Source organism: Ptychodera flava, chromosome 16 (assembly GCF_041260155.1).
Source record: "Ptychodera flava strain L36383 chromosome 16, AS_Pfla_20210202, whole genome shotgun sequence".
Lineage (NCBI taxonomy): Eukaryota > Metazoa > Hemichordata > Enteropneusta > Ptychoderidae > Ptychodera > Ptychodera flava.
Genome location: NC_091943.1, coordinates 5,402,076 through 5,415,387, shown reverse-complemented (window position 1 = coordinate 5,415,387; position 13,312 = coordinate 5,402,076). Strand labels below are relative to the sequence as shown.

At 37.0% G+C, this 13,312-nt stretch overlaps 1 protein-coding gene across 1 annotated transcript; it reads left to right on the top strand.

The window, feature by feature from the left end:
- Positions 1-2,047: 2,047 nt before the first annotated feature.
- LOC139152614 (uncharacterized) lies at positions 2,048-4,359 on the top strand. Its single transcript, XM_070725855.1, has 5 exons — positions 2,048-2,187; positions 2,506-2,704; positions 3,145-3,314; positions 3,655-3,720; positions 4,152-4,359. Exons 2-4 carry the CDS (start codon positions 2,511-2,513, stop codon positions 3,714-3,716), a joined length of 426 nt encoding a protein of 141 aa, XP_070581956.1. The 5' UTR covers positions 2,048-2,187; positions 2,506-2,510; the 3' UTR covers positions 3,717-3,720; positions 4,152-4,359.
- Positions 4,360-13,312: the final 8,953 nt, after the last annotated feature.

The following is a 13,312-nucleotide window of genomic DNA, read 5'->3' as shown; positions in this document are numbered from 1 at the left end:
TATTCTGATCACTTGAAAATTGTAAAATTATAGAGCCTGTTTTCTACTTGTTTCCTGCGTACAAACCAAGCAGGTACACTAGGTAAAACAATGAAACTATGGTATGGTTGTCAAGACAGAAAGTTGTATTATCCTTTTAAGATCAAGGTAAACAGATGCAGGCCACATCAGGTTCATTTTTTCACAGCGTTTTATTGCAATGATGAATGCAAGAATTGGTGAACGAGTAGAAACACGTCAATAACGATAAAACAACATATCAAGTCATTAAGTATTATTCGCTTTTAAAAAGGCATTTTCAATTCTTTTTTCTCAAAAAACAGCCTAAGAAAACAACAGCAACTCATTTTTTAACATTCAACAATACACTACGTAGAATGCCATCTATCCAACAAATCCCAACACAATACCATACAAAAGGGTTGAACTTTGAAAGTTTCTCGATAGCAAATACTGAATAAATCTGCATGAATAATCGTTTGTGTGTAGCAAATGCTGAATGACAATTATCTGAAGAATTTTTCCACTACAAAAAAAGAGCATGATTTAAACAAATCTTAGGGACTTATGTAGCAAATTTCAAAGAAATAGGACAAGCCCTTTCAGAGAATACAGATTTTTTGACCATGAATGGCATAAATTGCCCTAAAAACACAAATATGCAAATTTCACTATATTTTGCAAACAGCTTCTCAGCTTGTCAAAATCAATTGTAAATCATGAGATATGCATGATGTTTGGTAGGGTGAATGTAGGCATTTCACCACGCAGTAGAAAGGGAACCAAAATAGTCAATTTTCAAAACTATAGGAAGCTACTGAGGAGCAAGAAGACCATGTTTCAGAGGAAGATGTGTTATCTGAAAAAAATGCTCCCCAAGTGCCACCAAATAACGCCATTTTTATCTCTATTTTTCAAAAGCTCCGACGGCAGGAGGGGGGACACCCCCCTCCTGACCTCCCCCCTGCAAAAATACTCCCCAAGTGCCACCAAATAACACCATTTCAATCTCTGTTTTTCAAAAACTCCAATGGCAGGAGGGGGGACACCCCCTCCTGACCTTCCCCCCGCAAAAATACTCCCCAAGTGCCACCAAATAACACCATTTTAATCTCTATTTTTCAAAAGCTCCAACAGCAGGAGGGGGGACACCCCCCTCCTGACCTCCCCCTGCACAAATACTCCCCAAGTGCACCCCCAAATAACACCATTTCAATCTCTGTTTTTCAAAAACTCCAATGGCAGGAGGGGGGACACCCCCTCCTGACCTTCCCCCCGCAAAAATACTCCCCAAGTGCCACCAAATAACACCATTTTAATCTCTATTTTTCAAAAGCTCCAACAGCAGGAGGGGGGACACCCCCCCTCCTGACCTCCCCCCGCAAAAATACTCCCCAAGTGCCACCAAATAACACCATTTTAATCTCTATTTTTCAAAAGCTCAAGCCGCTTGCGCGGCAGCTTGTGGTGCTTCGCACCACATCTTTGCCCTCTTTATCTTCAGACAGCGACGAACTAAAAAAAAATTATAAATCTGAAAATTTACTCTGAAAAAAAAAATTTGCACAGCTAATCTCAATTGGAAAAAAAAAATTTAGAAATTTACAATAGTAAAAAAAAAATTTTCACAATTTCATTATGACCACCCCCCCCAAGGTCTAATGGTCCATCCCTTACATTGGTAGGTTAAAACGACCTTACTTCACCATCCAATTTTCCCAAATTAGTTCCAATCGTGTTAAATTGCATAACTGGTCCTCGGTAAAAAGAAACAAATAGATCGGACTATTTGGATGGGATTGTAACAATAGGGACAATTAATGCAGGTAATTTGGGTCCTGTAGACAAAGCATATATACATTTTGCAAAGAATTCTACACTTATTTTATGCAGTGTCAAGAAAAGTTTTGCAAAAGCAGCGAGGCTGAACGTAAAAAAAATGTTTGTCCACACACCATTGAGCAAAACACCGCGCAGGCGACGAAATTTTTTACATTACGCCACGATGTTAACATAAGCCAATCGTCCTTGAGGACTGTTTTCGTGCTATCAAGTAACAGGGTTATAGGGTATAAAAGACCGTACGCTTTTCGGTTACAGACACAGAGCGTCTCCCATCGCACATAGAAGCTGTCTTCACTCCACTCAAAGATCACTGATATCATCTTCGTTTCAGTCACCTTTGAGGTAAGTGTAATTTTAGCTTAGTGAACCAACATTCACTCACAGGGATGCAGAACGATCACCGACCATTCGTTGCGGACTTTAAAATTGCTCACGAAGGTAGTAAGCTCAATCGTTTTTACTATGTTTATATATGATGAAATGTTGCGCCTGAAGGAAAACAAACTCTGCAGAGAAAACAAGTAAACATTGCATGTACTTTCACGCTCCATGTGGATCAGGTGAGGAATCTTTCCACGATTTTCTTTCGAAAAACCTGTCACGTACTTAAGTATCTGTAACTTTGACTTCAACAAGTTGTCTCTCTTTCCCCTTTTTCAGATACAATGGCTAACTATCTGTGTGTTGTATCGCTGCTTGCCGTTGTGGTCACCGTGACACAGGGTTGTACCTCGTCTTCTGGTCGAACTCCTGCCTGGGACACCCCGGGCCACTGGGACTGGGACAACGGAAACTACACAGAAATTTACCCAACATTCGATCCTGGTCCCGGCGCCCTCGGCGTTGGTATCACACACAGGTAAAAACAGTTATAGATTTGAGCCAGTTTGCACAATTTTGATTTATTAGTATTCAAAATACAGCCAACTTGTAAATGAGCTTCTTCAATTCTCAAAGAGTGCAATGTGTAGTCAGTTTGGTTTGACAAGTGTACGAAAATCTCATTCCAACCCCCTGAATTCGCAACAGGTGCCTAATCGCTGAGATCGTCATCTTCCGTTGCTTGACGTTTTCTTGTGTTGCGCTTTCTTTCGGTTTTACGCAAAAAAGACTTATTCATGCAAAAATGTACAATTGAAGAAGTTTGATGATAAAGTTTGTTGATGATTAGCTGTGGCGCTAGCATTTTCGTTATGGACTGCTTGTCTTACTAATGCTCTCAGTTTTGTGCTAATACCTTTCCTGTCACTATTTCAAAAGTGTTTTTACGTGACATGCAACGTTTTTCTGTACTCTCAGGTTCAAGAGAGGAGCTACCGATATGCCAAGAAATGCCGTTCCAGACAGCGACGATGTTTTTCGTAAACTGGACCTGAACGGAGATGGTGACATCGAGGTTGACGAATGGGTCCGTCACCATGGAAGTGTCAAGAACTTCGTTGAGTTGTTGATCGATGATGACGCAAATGGTAAGTAGCAATAATGGACTTATTTGAGTTTACTGACAGAAATGGAAGGATGAGAAGATACAGCGAAGTTTGACAGAAAAACGTTTAAAAATGATTCATGAAATCGACATAGAAGTAGTCTACAACGGGTTTAGCAAGTCTTATCGAATAAAGTGACGAAATCTACATGTTATTCTTGTGTGTGTACGGACTCGGTTACGCATACAGAGGCTGAAATTACATATCTGTCACGCTTTTGGTGTGTTCTGGCACTCCATTTGCAAAAGCTTTAGCATTAGCCGAAAAAAATTGTAAAAATGTATAACTGCCATAATAATGTTGTAATTGTTTTGTATTCCAGACGATGAGACGATCTCTAAAGGAGAATTCAATAAATTGAGACTCTACTACAAAACATCGTAATTAGGTAAGATATTTGGCTTCTTTGTAATTCTCCACGGAAACCTACGCTATAGTTTTCACATTTGCAGGAAAATCTGTCACTAGAGAGCCATTTCGCGATACACATGACTGTTGATCTTTTCCTTGGTAGGGGGCCTGCATCAACAGGTTTCTCTGTCCTATACATGTACACTTGTTGTGCTTCCAAAGCGAATAATGAGAATATGTGACATTCAAGATGTATCCCAATTCAAGAAATTCACATACACTAACCCTATTTAAGAAAAGTAAACAATAGCCTCCAATTTTATTGAAAGTGAATGTCTATGCCTTCTTATTTTTATCGTTTTCTTAAGGGTCGCGCAAAACTGCTTATTCCACTGAACTAAGTGACAGACCACTCACTCTGGCAAACCATCACCTAATGGTTGTCTATTTTTTTCTTTCATTTCACAGTTACTGGTATTCAAAGCTGTATCCACCTGTACTTGTGCGACGGTACTCCTGTATTGTACCTTCTCACATTTCCTCTGATTTCAATAATCATGTCTTTTATCGACTTTTGATTCAGAGAGTATATAGAGAAAATGTAATAAGCGTTGTTTTAATTCATTTACTTTCCTTTGCGAAAAAAATTATTAAAAAAGTGAAAAGTATGACAAAAGTTTGCCTGTTTTTATTGACAGAAGATTGGAATGAGCATGTTTGACGTGTACCGGTGGCTGTCTGCATTTTAGTTTAAGAGTTTCAGAGTTTTGAAAAAGGTTAGGGTCAGTTACTAGTTAAGCAAGTATATAATTTGCATCACAAAACCTTTACACAAATTAGAAATTAATTACAAAGGGGTTAAACAGTATGAAGACGTTCAGCATTCATGTGTCCTGATGATATCCACCACCTCGCTATTAGTCTGTGATGTAGAAGAACATTACGGTCGCTCTGTTCATCAAATCATTCGGTTTCACAGGCTTGACGTTGTCGTGTGACAGCGCCCTCAGATATCGCGATTCTACAAATATTTAATTTCTTACATGTAGGCAGAGCAGCACTTTGATGGAATTATGGTGACATGAATACATAATCTGGGGAGCATTTCAAAGTCTTAAACCCTTTCACCCCAATTTTCCTCTCTAGAGGTCCAACTTTACCAAAGAAAACAATGGAATTGGTTGAAATCATAGTGGTGAAAGGGTTCATGCAATGATCTTTCGGTAAGAAACTAGCACTGTCGACATCGAGAATGGAAACGTTTTAAATTAAACACTTTTAAAATATTTTTTTTTTCGATAAATCTTTCATTTTTACTAATTGAAACTTGCGCACTATCCGAATAGCAATTTGAAAGTGAAAATTTATTTTCACCACCGTTACTATAACTTAAATAATATCACGAATATACTAGGATATTTGACGCGTTCATCCAAATTTTGGCACCGGGCCGGGGCGTGATACGTAATGCTGGGATATGAGGGCGCTTTCTCCCATGCACGTGAATCTAGGTATATGATAATGGCGCCCCGGCCCTTAGTCACTTGACCCGTCGCTTCGCGATCGGTACTGAACCTCTCTACTGAGAATTAGTACCGATCGCGAAGCGACGGGTCAAATGCTTGTGCCCCGGCCGGCCGCAGCCATGGCCAACCGCCCATGTTATACATTACTCATACACATTTAGCGATTTTCACTTATCGAGTGCTGCTCTTTAGAAAGGAAGCCCAATCCTGTTGAAATACTAACTGGGTTGTGTGATATCAATACGTGTATTTCATAACTGCGACTCACTGCGAGTTATTATTTTTAATAATTATGAAAAAATATCATATTTTAGACTATTAATTTCCAGTTGGCCCGTGACTGTGGCTGTACATATGATTGTCAAATTGATAAATTAATGTATAAATTAGCGACGTTTTTAACAGAACATGTATTCTTGGCAGCTATTCTCTTCATTCAAGGATAGTTTCGGGATGATAACTCACTTCATTTATGAAAGTTGGTGACAAGAACTTCAGTCGTGCCGGTCTTGTGCCGGGGAGTTTGCCTGCAGACAAAGGTAACCGGTGGCGACTTTGACATTTGTGCGCATGCGTTTTCATGACGTAATTTCTATTCAATTTACGTTGCCGAACATCTGAATAATAATAATAATAATAATAATAATAATAATAATCTTTATTACCCTTAATCATAATAATATTACAATTCAATAATGAATGTACATCTGAGTTGTGTTGTGATAAAGGGTAAATGGAAACGGAAAATAGCAAATGCTAGTCTAGTCCGTTCCCAAAGCCATTTGATGTTAAAGCAAGAAAACGAAGCAGAAAAAAGAAAACTGAAGTATATCGAGGGTAGTGTACATGAACGTAACCTAATTGTAACAAAGTAACTAAGTGAATAGAAGAACAACTACATAAATAAATATATAACTAAATAGATACATTACGAGTAAGTAGAAATGCGTAAAAAAGAAAACGATAAGAGAAAAAAAAACGTATATAAAATATATATATATTTAAATATGATATACATATATGTAAAGTTGAATATAACTCTTCATCACTTAAAAACAAAACAAAACAAAAAAAATTGTGTAAAAGTAGACTTGAAAGTGCTAAGTAACTAAGTAAATAAGAACAACTACATAAATAAATAAATATATAACTAAATAAATACATTACGAGTAAGTAGAAAATATGTAAAATAAAATAAAATAAGAAAAAACAAAATGTATAGTGAAATATATATGTTTATATATCTATGATATACATATTTGTGAAGTTGAATATAACTCTTCGTCATGTAAAACACTAACCGTGTATGAGGAGACGTGAAAGGGAGTGTCTGAACGAACTTCTTGTGGTTTTTGTTTTAATTTGTTTAGGTAATGTATTCCAATAGATGCAGCCTGTATATGATATCGAGAATTTACCCAAGGAAGTGTTGACACTTGGGACATAAAGGTTACCATTAATTTTATGACGTGTACTGTAGCAATGAAAAGGCAACTGACAGTATGTTGTAAGACTGTGTGGCAAGTTATTATTTATAAGATCATACATGAATGTACTGATATGTAATTTATGTAATTTGTATATATCGAGATATTAAGTTGTTTGAAAAGAGTAGCTGAGTTTGCTGTGAAGTCACTGAAAGTTATAGCTCTGACTGCCATTTTTGCGAAAGAAAGATACTATTGAGATGTGAGGGATATGTTGAACCCCAAACTTCAAGACCATAAGTGATGTGTGGGTAGGATGAAAGTTTTGTATAGAAGAATAAGGATATTGCGTGGTAAAAACTGTCTCAATTTGAAAAGGATGCCAACCTTTTTTCTGATAGTAGAATTAATCATTTTAATGTGCTTTGACCATTTAAGATGTCTGTCCATGTGAATACCTACAAATGATGTCACTTCAACCTCATTGATAACTGTATTATTGATGTGTAGAGTACCATTCAAGAAAATATGTTTGTTATGATTTCTGAAGACAATGTAATTTGTTTTGAGGTAGTTTACAGTAAGTTTGTTAGCCCTGCACCAGTCCACTACAGTATTGAGGTGAATGTCGACAGTATTTAAATTTATATTAACTTGGTTAGCAGGGAACGTATGAAATAGATTGGTATCGTCGGCAAACAATCTAAAATTGAAGTATGTGGAGGAACGGGCAATGTCATTGATAAATAGTAAGAATAGGGTAGGTCCAAGGACAGATCCTTGTGGTACTCCACATGTAACATTAAGGTATGATGAGGCATTATTATTGACAGAGATTAGTTGGGATCTATTGTGTAAGTAATTTCTGAACCAAAGTAAAGGAAGACATGGGGAATGATCGATCACACTGAGATTTTCGTCAAATATTAGACTTTGTGTCATGAAAAGTGTGTGTTTAGGCACAGTAGTATGTAGAGGCTATCGTTTTCAATGAAAAATCACAAGAAACGAGATGAAATACTCCATTTTTTTGAAATCTGGACCTGCTTCGCTATTGCTGTGAATATCTGTCAGGCAGCCGGTGGACGTACGTAGACCTATGATGCAGTGTCAGACGAGCTGGGCGTCTGAAGCTGAAAGTAGGTCTTATATAACTGTCAACTCATTAAACACGCGAAGGAAAAGGCTTGTTTATAATGCTAGTGATTGACTACCCACGTAAGGCTATTTACTTTGAGAAAGCGACTTGATGCAACACCGAGAGTTTCAAACAATGCGGAGCCACGTTTGCATATTTCTTGTAAAATAGTTGGAATATATTTTTCATAATGTGGAATAAATACTCTACAAAACATCACTTGTGGGCAGGTCTTCGTAGATTAAACACTAAGGCTTCGTTCACAAAAACAGTTAGGGGCTGGAGGAATTCGGGGATTCGAAAATTTTTGGGGTAGTAGAGGGGGACTTGAAAGCTTTACTCTCCCTAAAGGGGCACCTGGAAATTTGTTGGTTACCTTTCTTACGATTCAAGGGTTTGGTGGTTAATTCAATGAAAATTTAATAAAATTTTAATGTCATCAAATTTTCCCAATTTTAGTAATAATTATACAAGATCTAGAACCATTTCGTCACATTGCATTACTTTTGTCTCGAAAAAATCTAAAACTGTATGAATTTTCGTAAAAAAATAAACAAGTAGGCTTAGGTCTAGTATCATGGCAGAAGCCGCAATTGTTGATAATGTTTTCAATATTTCTATGCAGTATATCTAATACAGTTTCTTGCTGTCTCCTTACAGCATGCTGAAACACACAATATTCAGTTTGTCGACAAATGCTTGCATATATGAATATTGGATGGAAAATCGAATCAGAGTCCAGACTGAAAGTCATTTGTCAATGATACAAATGCTGGGTATATATTCACAGGCTTATGGTGGCAAGGTGAATACTTGACAGTTCAACACACTGTTGGATATAGAACAAGAATGCAGTTGTACAAACTGAACAAAATTATTGTCAAAATTATCAAAGATAATACAGCTACCGCCCTGCGCCTGCCTACGGACAATGTCACGTGCACTGTCACTGCACACTGGAAGTGACAGAGATAGCTTTGACTATGAACTATTGAGCTGAAGAAGAGTTCGGGTCACGTGACGCTCATGACAGTGAAACATACTTGTACACAAGATCAGGCCAGAGAGCAACACATGGAAGACCAGACTTGAAAGTTATTTTTAAATTCTGGCATATGAGAATAATTAAACATTAAAAAATGATGGTGTCACCATGCATGATTGTCTAAATGTTCACATTCCCATCATAGAAGAACACAAAAGTAAAACATTGTACAGTAAAGACTCTGATTTCAGGGACTAAATGGAATTATTTTAATTTTACCAAATTGACCATTATTACACTAAAAATTTCAGATATTAAAACGTTTATTTGATGGTAAAGTTTAAGTTTCCAGTGATTCGGAATTTTGTAAAACTTATAATTAGCATCTAATGCAGTCATGATCGTCATTTTGTGTGTTCTTCAGCAGGTGCCTTGCCAGATTGAGTTAGATTAACTCAAGTCGGCTTTGAATGATAAATCAACAAAGCCCACTGATTTGTTTTAAAATGAATCAATTCAAGAACTTACCTTAGGAACATGGCTCCACAAACTTCTAATAACAGATAAGATACTTTGATGACATGGTCTGACCAACTGAAACAATTGAATCAAGACGACGAAGATAGCGATCCAGTCACACAGTGCATTTGGTCCAATCCAAACATTCAAATCGATAATAAATCAGTGCATTATGTTAAGTGGCATAGACATGGTATCTGCAATTTGGAAGATTTACTAGATGAAAATCACTGTGTCATGACATTTAATCAATTTAGTCATAAATACAATATACCACAATCAGAAAGGTTGAAGTTCATAAGTATTATTGATGCTATTCCTAAGCAATTGAAAGCAAAAATAAAAAATAAAACACATAATCGATTAATAAACCAGCGTTTTTCAGAAAAAATATGTAGGAAAGTATATTTAAGTCTTTTTCAAAGTACGGTAATGAACAAAGTTAAAACACAAGTCAGTACGACCAAGTGGATAGAAAGATTTCATGTCGGTGACCTAAAAAAATTCTTTCCATTGACCTTCAAAATTACAGACGATACTGCCCTGCAAAGCTTTCAGTACAAGATTCTTACACGTACAATAGCTACCAATAAATTTTTAAAAATAAGAAATGTAATCACAAATGACAAATGTACTTTTTGTAATGAATGGGTGGAAGACATAGTCCATCTTTTTTTTTGAGTGCAAACATATCCTTCAATTTTGGAGTGATGTAGAATCGCTTTTGCTGAAAAATTGTAATATTCCAATAACACTGATTCCAGAGAACGTTATATTGGGAATTATAACGAAAGATGATACATTCACTGTTAATGTTTTAGTAATTTTAGGTAAGAAATACATATATGATTGCAGAAGATTGCACAGAATACCAAAGATTCAACAATTTACAATATGGGTACAAGAAAGAATAACAGTAGAAAAACATAAACATAAATTAAGTTTCTTTGATAAAGATGACACGGATTCAAAATGGTCAAAATTAAGTCTATTTTGCCAATAGAATTTTGAGATTTTAAACCGAAGCACTGTCCTGCTTTTTTGTTTTTTTCTTTGTTTGGTTTTTCTTTTCTGTTGTTGTTGTTTTTTGTTTTGTCTTTCTTTTTCTGAAAGCCAATAAAAAAATTAAAAAAAAACCAAAAAACAAAAAAAAAACTTCTAATAACAGGTAGTGTTAAACATGTGCGAGCAGAATCGCTCAACAATGCATGCTTATTTTTTCTTTGCCTGCATCCCTAAGAATAAATATGCGACTATATGATAATTGGGGGGATTGAAAAATTTTGATCATATAGACGGGGGACTTGAAAATTTTTGAGGGCATATAATGATAAGATTTCAATCGCGATTCCTCCAGTACCCCCTCCCCAACCGTTATTTGTGAACGCAGCCTGATGCACTGGTCGCCAGATCCAGGGCATAGGCCTATGTTCTCATCAGTCACTGTGTGGACGAACTTAAGTCAGCAACAAAGCTGTTGATGTCTGTCTTTGTCGTGACAAACCTATATCACAAAAGTGATTGTTAAGACAACGTAAGCTTATAATGTAAGTTCTATAGTCGAACAACAGATTATCCCCAGGCTGCTGAAACATGCATTTGGCAGTATTTGTAGATCCGACATACACGGCCTAATACACCATAAGCACAGTCCCTTGGTGGGCTATTCAGCTCTGGGACTATTCGCCCCATAGACGAGTGTACAGAAGCGAGAAACAAGCCTCGCTTCTGTACACTCGTCTATGGGGCGAATAGTCCCAGAGCTGAATAGCCCACCAAGAGACTGTGCCATAAGTGTGCGATTGAGGATGTGTAACGGTTTCTGCCAGTAACACCCCTAGGGTATTTAAGCCGGCTTAATCAACGGGACACGAATTGGATAAGGTGCGTTTACGTTCGCTTATAAAATCGTAAACGCCCGATTTCATGCAGGGAATTTCATTGGGGGAAAGCGTCAAGTATTGAAAAGGAAAGAACAATGACAGAAAATAAATTTCCGCGTAGAGTTTCTCACGCTCTTTTAGGGGGAGGGGGAGGGTGTTTAAAGTCATAGTGTATTGTTGTATGTTATTTTACATCACGAGAGAGAAAAGTGCCAGTCTTGCAACTTTTACTGGTTTCATCAATTACGACGCGACTCGCCTGCTGCTGAAGTTTTCAATTCTCAGCTGGTTTAGCCGTAAAGGCCTGGGCCTACAAGAAAACAGCTTATCGAAGCGGTGGTCAAGGAATCACTATCGTTGGTTACGCGTATGATTGGAAAGTACGGATTACGAGGCGCGTGGCAGGTTGCGTGTCCCATGCGTCCATTCCCCAGTCGTGTGCCATTGGTGTTACACGAGGCAACTCGTTGAGCGACGCGACGAGCAACGTGGTATATAGGCAACGCGAGTTGCTCGCCGTGATGATTCGTTTGTACGATATCGTCACCGCCGGGGGGGGGGGGGTCAGGCGACGTCGCCCGGAAAACCGACATGTCAGTTTTCATCAGGCGACGTGTCGCCTGTCGCTTGGACGAGATGCCCCGTGTATACACGGTCGGCCGGCGCAATTTGTGGTGAAATCCTCATGGTGTCTGTGGCGATTGGAAAGCACAATGCCGCCAGTGGAGGCACAGGCGACCCATTAAGTATTACTGAGTTTTTCACAGTTTTCTCTATCATTTTCTCTTCTTTCTTCATGCTCTGAATGATCGGAGTAAATAAAATAAATGGTTATATAACCTAACCTAGCCTCTGTGACTCTTTATTTAATTTACACTCCATTACAAGGACGTATATCTCTCATACACACATGTTGTGATTAATTAGTCAACACAACTAATTATGCTAATCCGTGGACTTATCAGAGGTTAGTCAACATCGGAAAGATAGTGATGTTAATGAAAAAAGGCCCGTTTTAGTAACCATTCCTATCTTTCGCGATGTTGACTAACCCGTAAAATCCCTGATAAGTCCACGGATTAGCATAATTAGTTGTGTTGACTAATTAATCACAACATGTGTGTATGAGAGATATACGTCCTTGTAATGGAGTGTAAAATAAATAAAGAGTCACAGAGGCTAGGTTAGGTTATATAAACCATTTATTTTATTTATTCCGATCATTCAGAGCATGAAGAAAGAAGAGAAAATGATAGAGAAAACTGAAAAACTCAGTTATACTTAATGGGTCGCCTGTGGTGGAGGTATAGGGCGCGCCAAATTGTTTCAAAAATATTTATCGATTAAGTGCAAAAATAAACTGTCTTTCTCAATTGAAATAAAAATTCGGTCTCATTAGGAAGGAAATAAGTAAGAAAGTATAATTAAAAAACAAAAGACAGAAATGTCATTTAATACTTCATTTAACTTGAGAAAAAATCTTTTAAGCGTAATTAGGAAATAAATAATTTTCAACGATTTGAAAAAGTCATACATCCATATTTATCGACATACATACACGTATAATAGTTCGCGAAAAAGGTGCAATGAGTGCTGATTTTACAAAAAGAAAAAAGAAAAATATGTTATACAGTGATACGTCCACAAAATTCACAAGAAAATCACTAAAAATCACTACTACCACTCGGAAAAAATAGTACAAAAAATAAAAACGTGAACCACATACAGAAAATAATTGTAAAAGAATCAGACAAAAAAAGCCATGCATACATAAAATTATTTATGTACTTAAGAAAATTAAAAAGCACTACGTCTCATAATAAACGTATTATAGATAATCAAAATATAATATGAATCACCAGCCGCTTTGACAGTAAAGAGAGAAAATCGGAGAAAACATTCGGCAGTGATGGCTCTAGACAAAAGTGGATCTCATCTACAAAAAAAATAAAATAAAATAAAATAAAAACGAAAAAAATAAAAAATGCCATGAACATAGATACAAAAAAAACCGCGTGGGCCTGTGGAAAGAAAAAATAAATGAGGACTCGCCACAGCAAAAAAAAAAAATGAAAAAAACGAGCACTCGCCACAGAAAAAAAACAACAAGCCCTAAATTACAATTATTTTATTCAAAAAACTCATGGTTCA

What these genes read in the sequence shown, in the direction of transcription:
- LOC139152614 (XM_070725855.1), top strand. Translation starts at nt 2,511, where the DNA reads ATGGCTAACTATCTGTGTGTTGTATCGCTGCTTGCCGTTGTGGTCACC. An exon ending in GGCGTTGGTATCACACACAG is followed by an intron (nt 2,705 to 3,144) that starts GTAAAAACAGTT and finishes CTGTACTCTCAG; the next exon opens with GTTCAAGAGAGGAGCTACCG. An exon ending in GATCGATGATGACGCAAATG is followed by an intron (nt 3,315 to 3,654) that starts GTAAGTAGCAAT and finishes TTTGTATTCCAG; the next exon opens with ACGATGAGACGATCTCTAAA.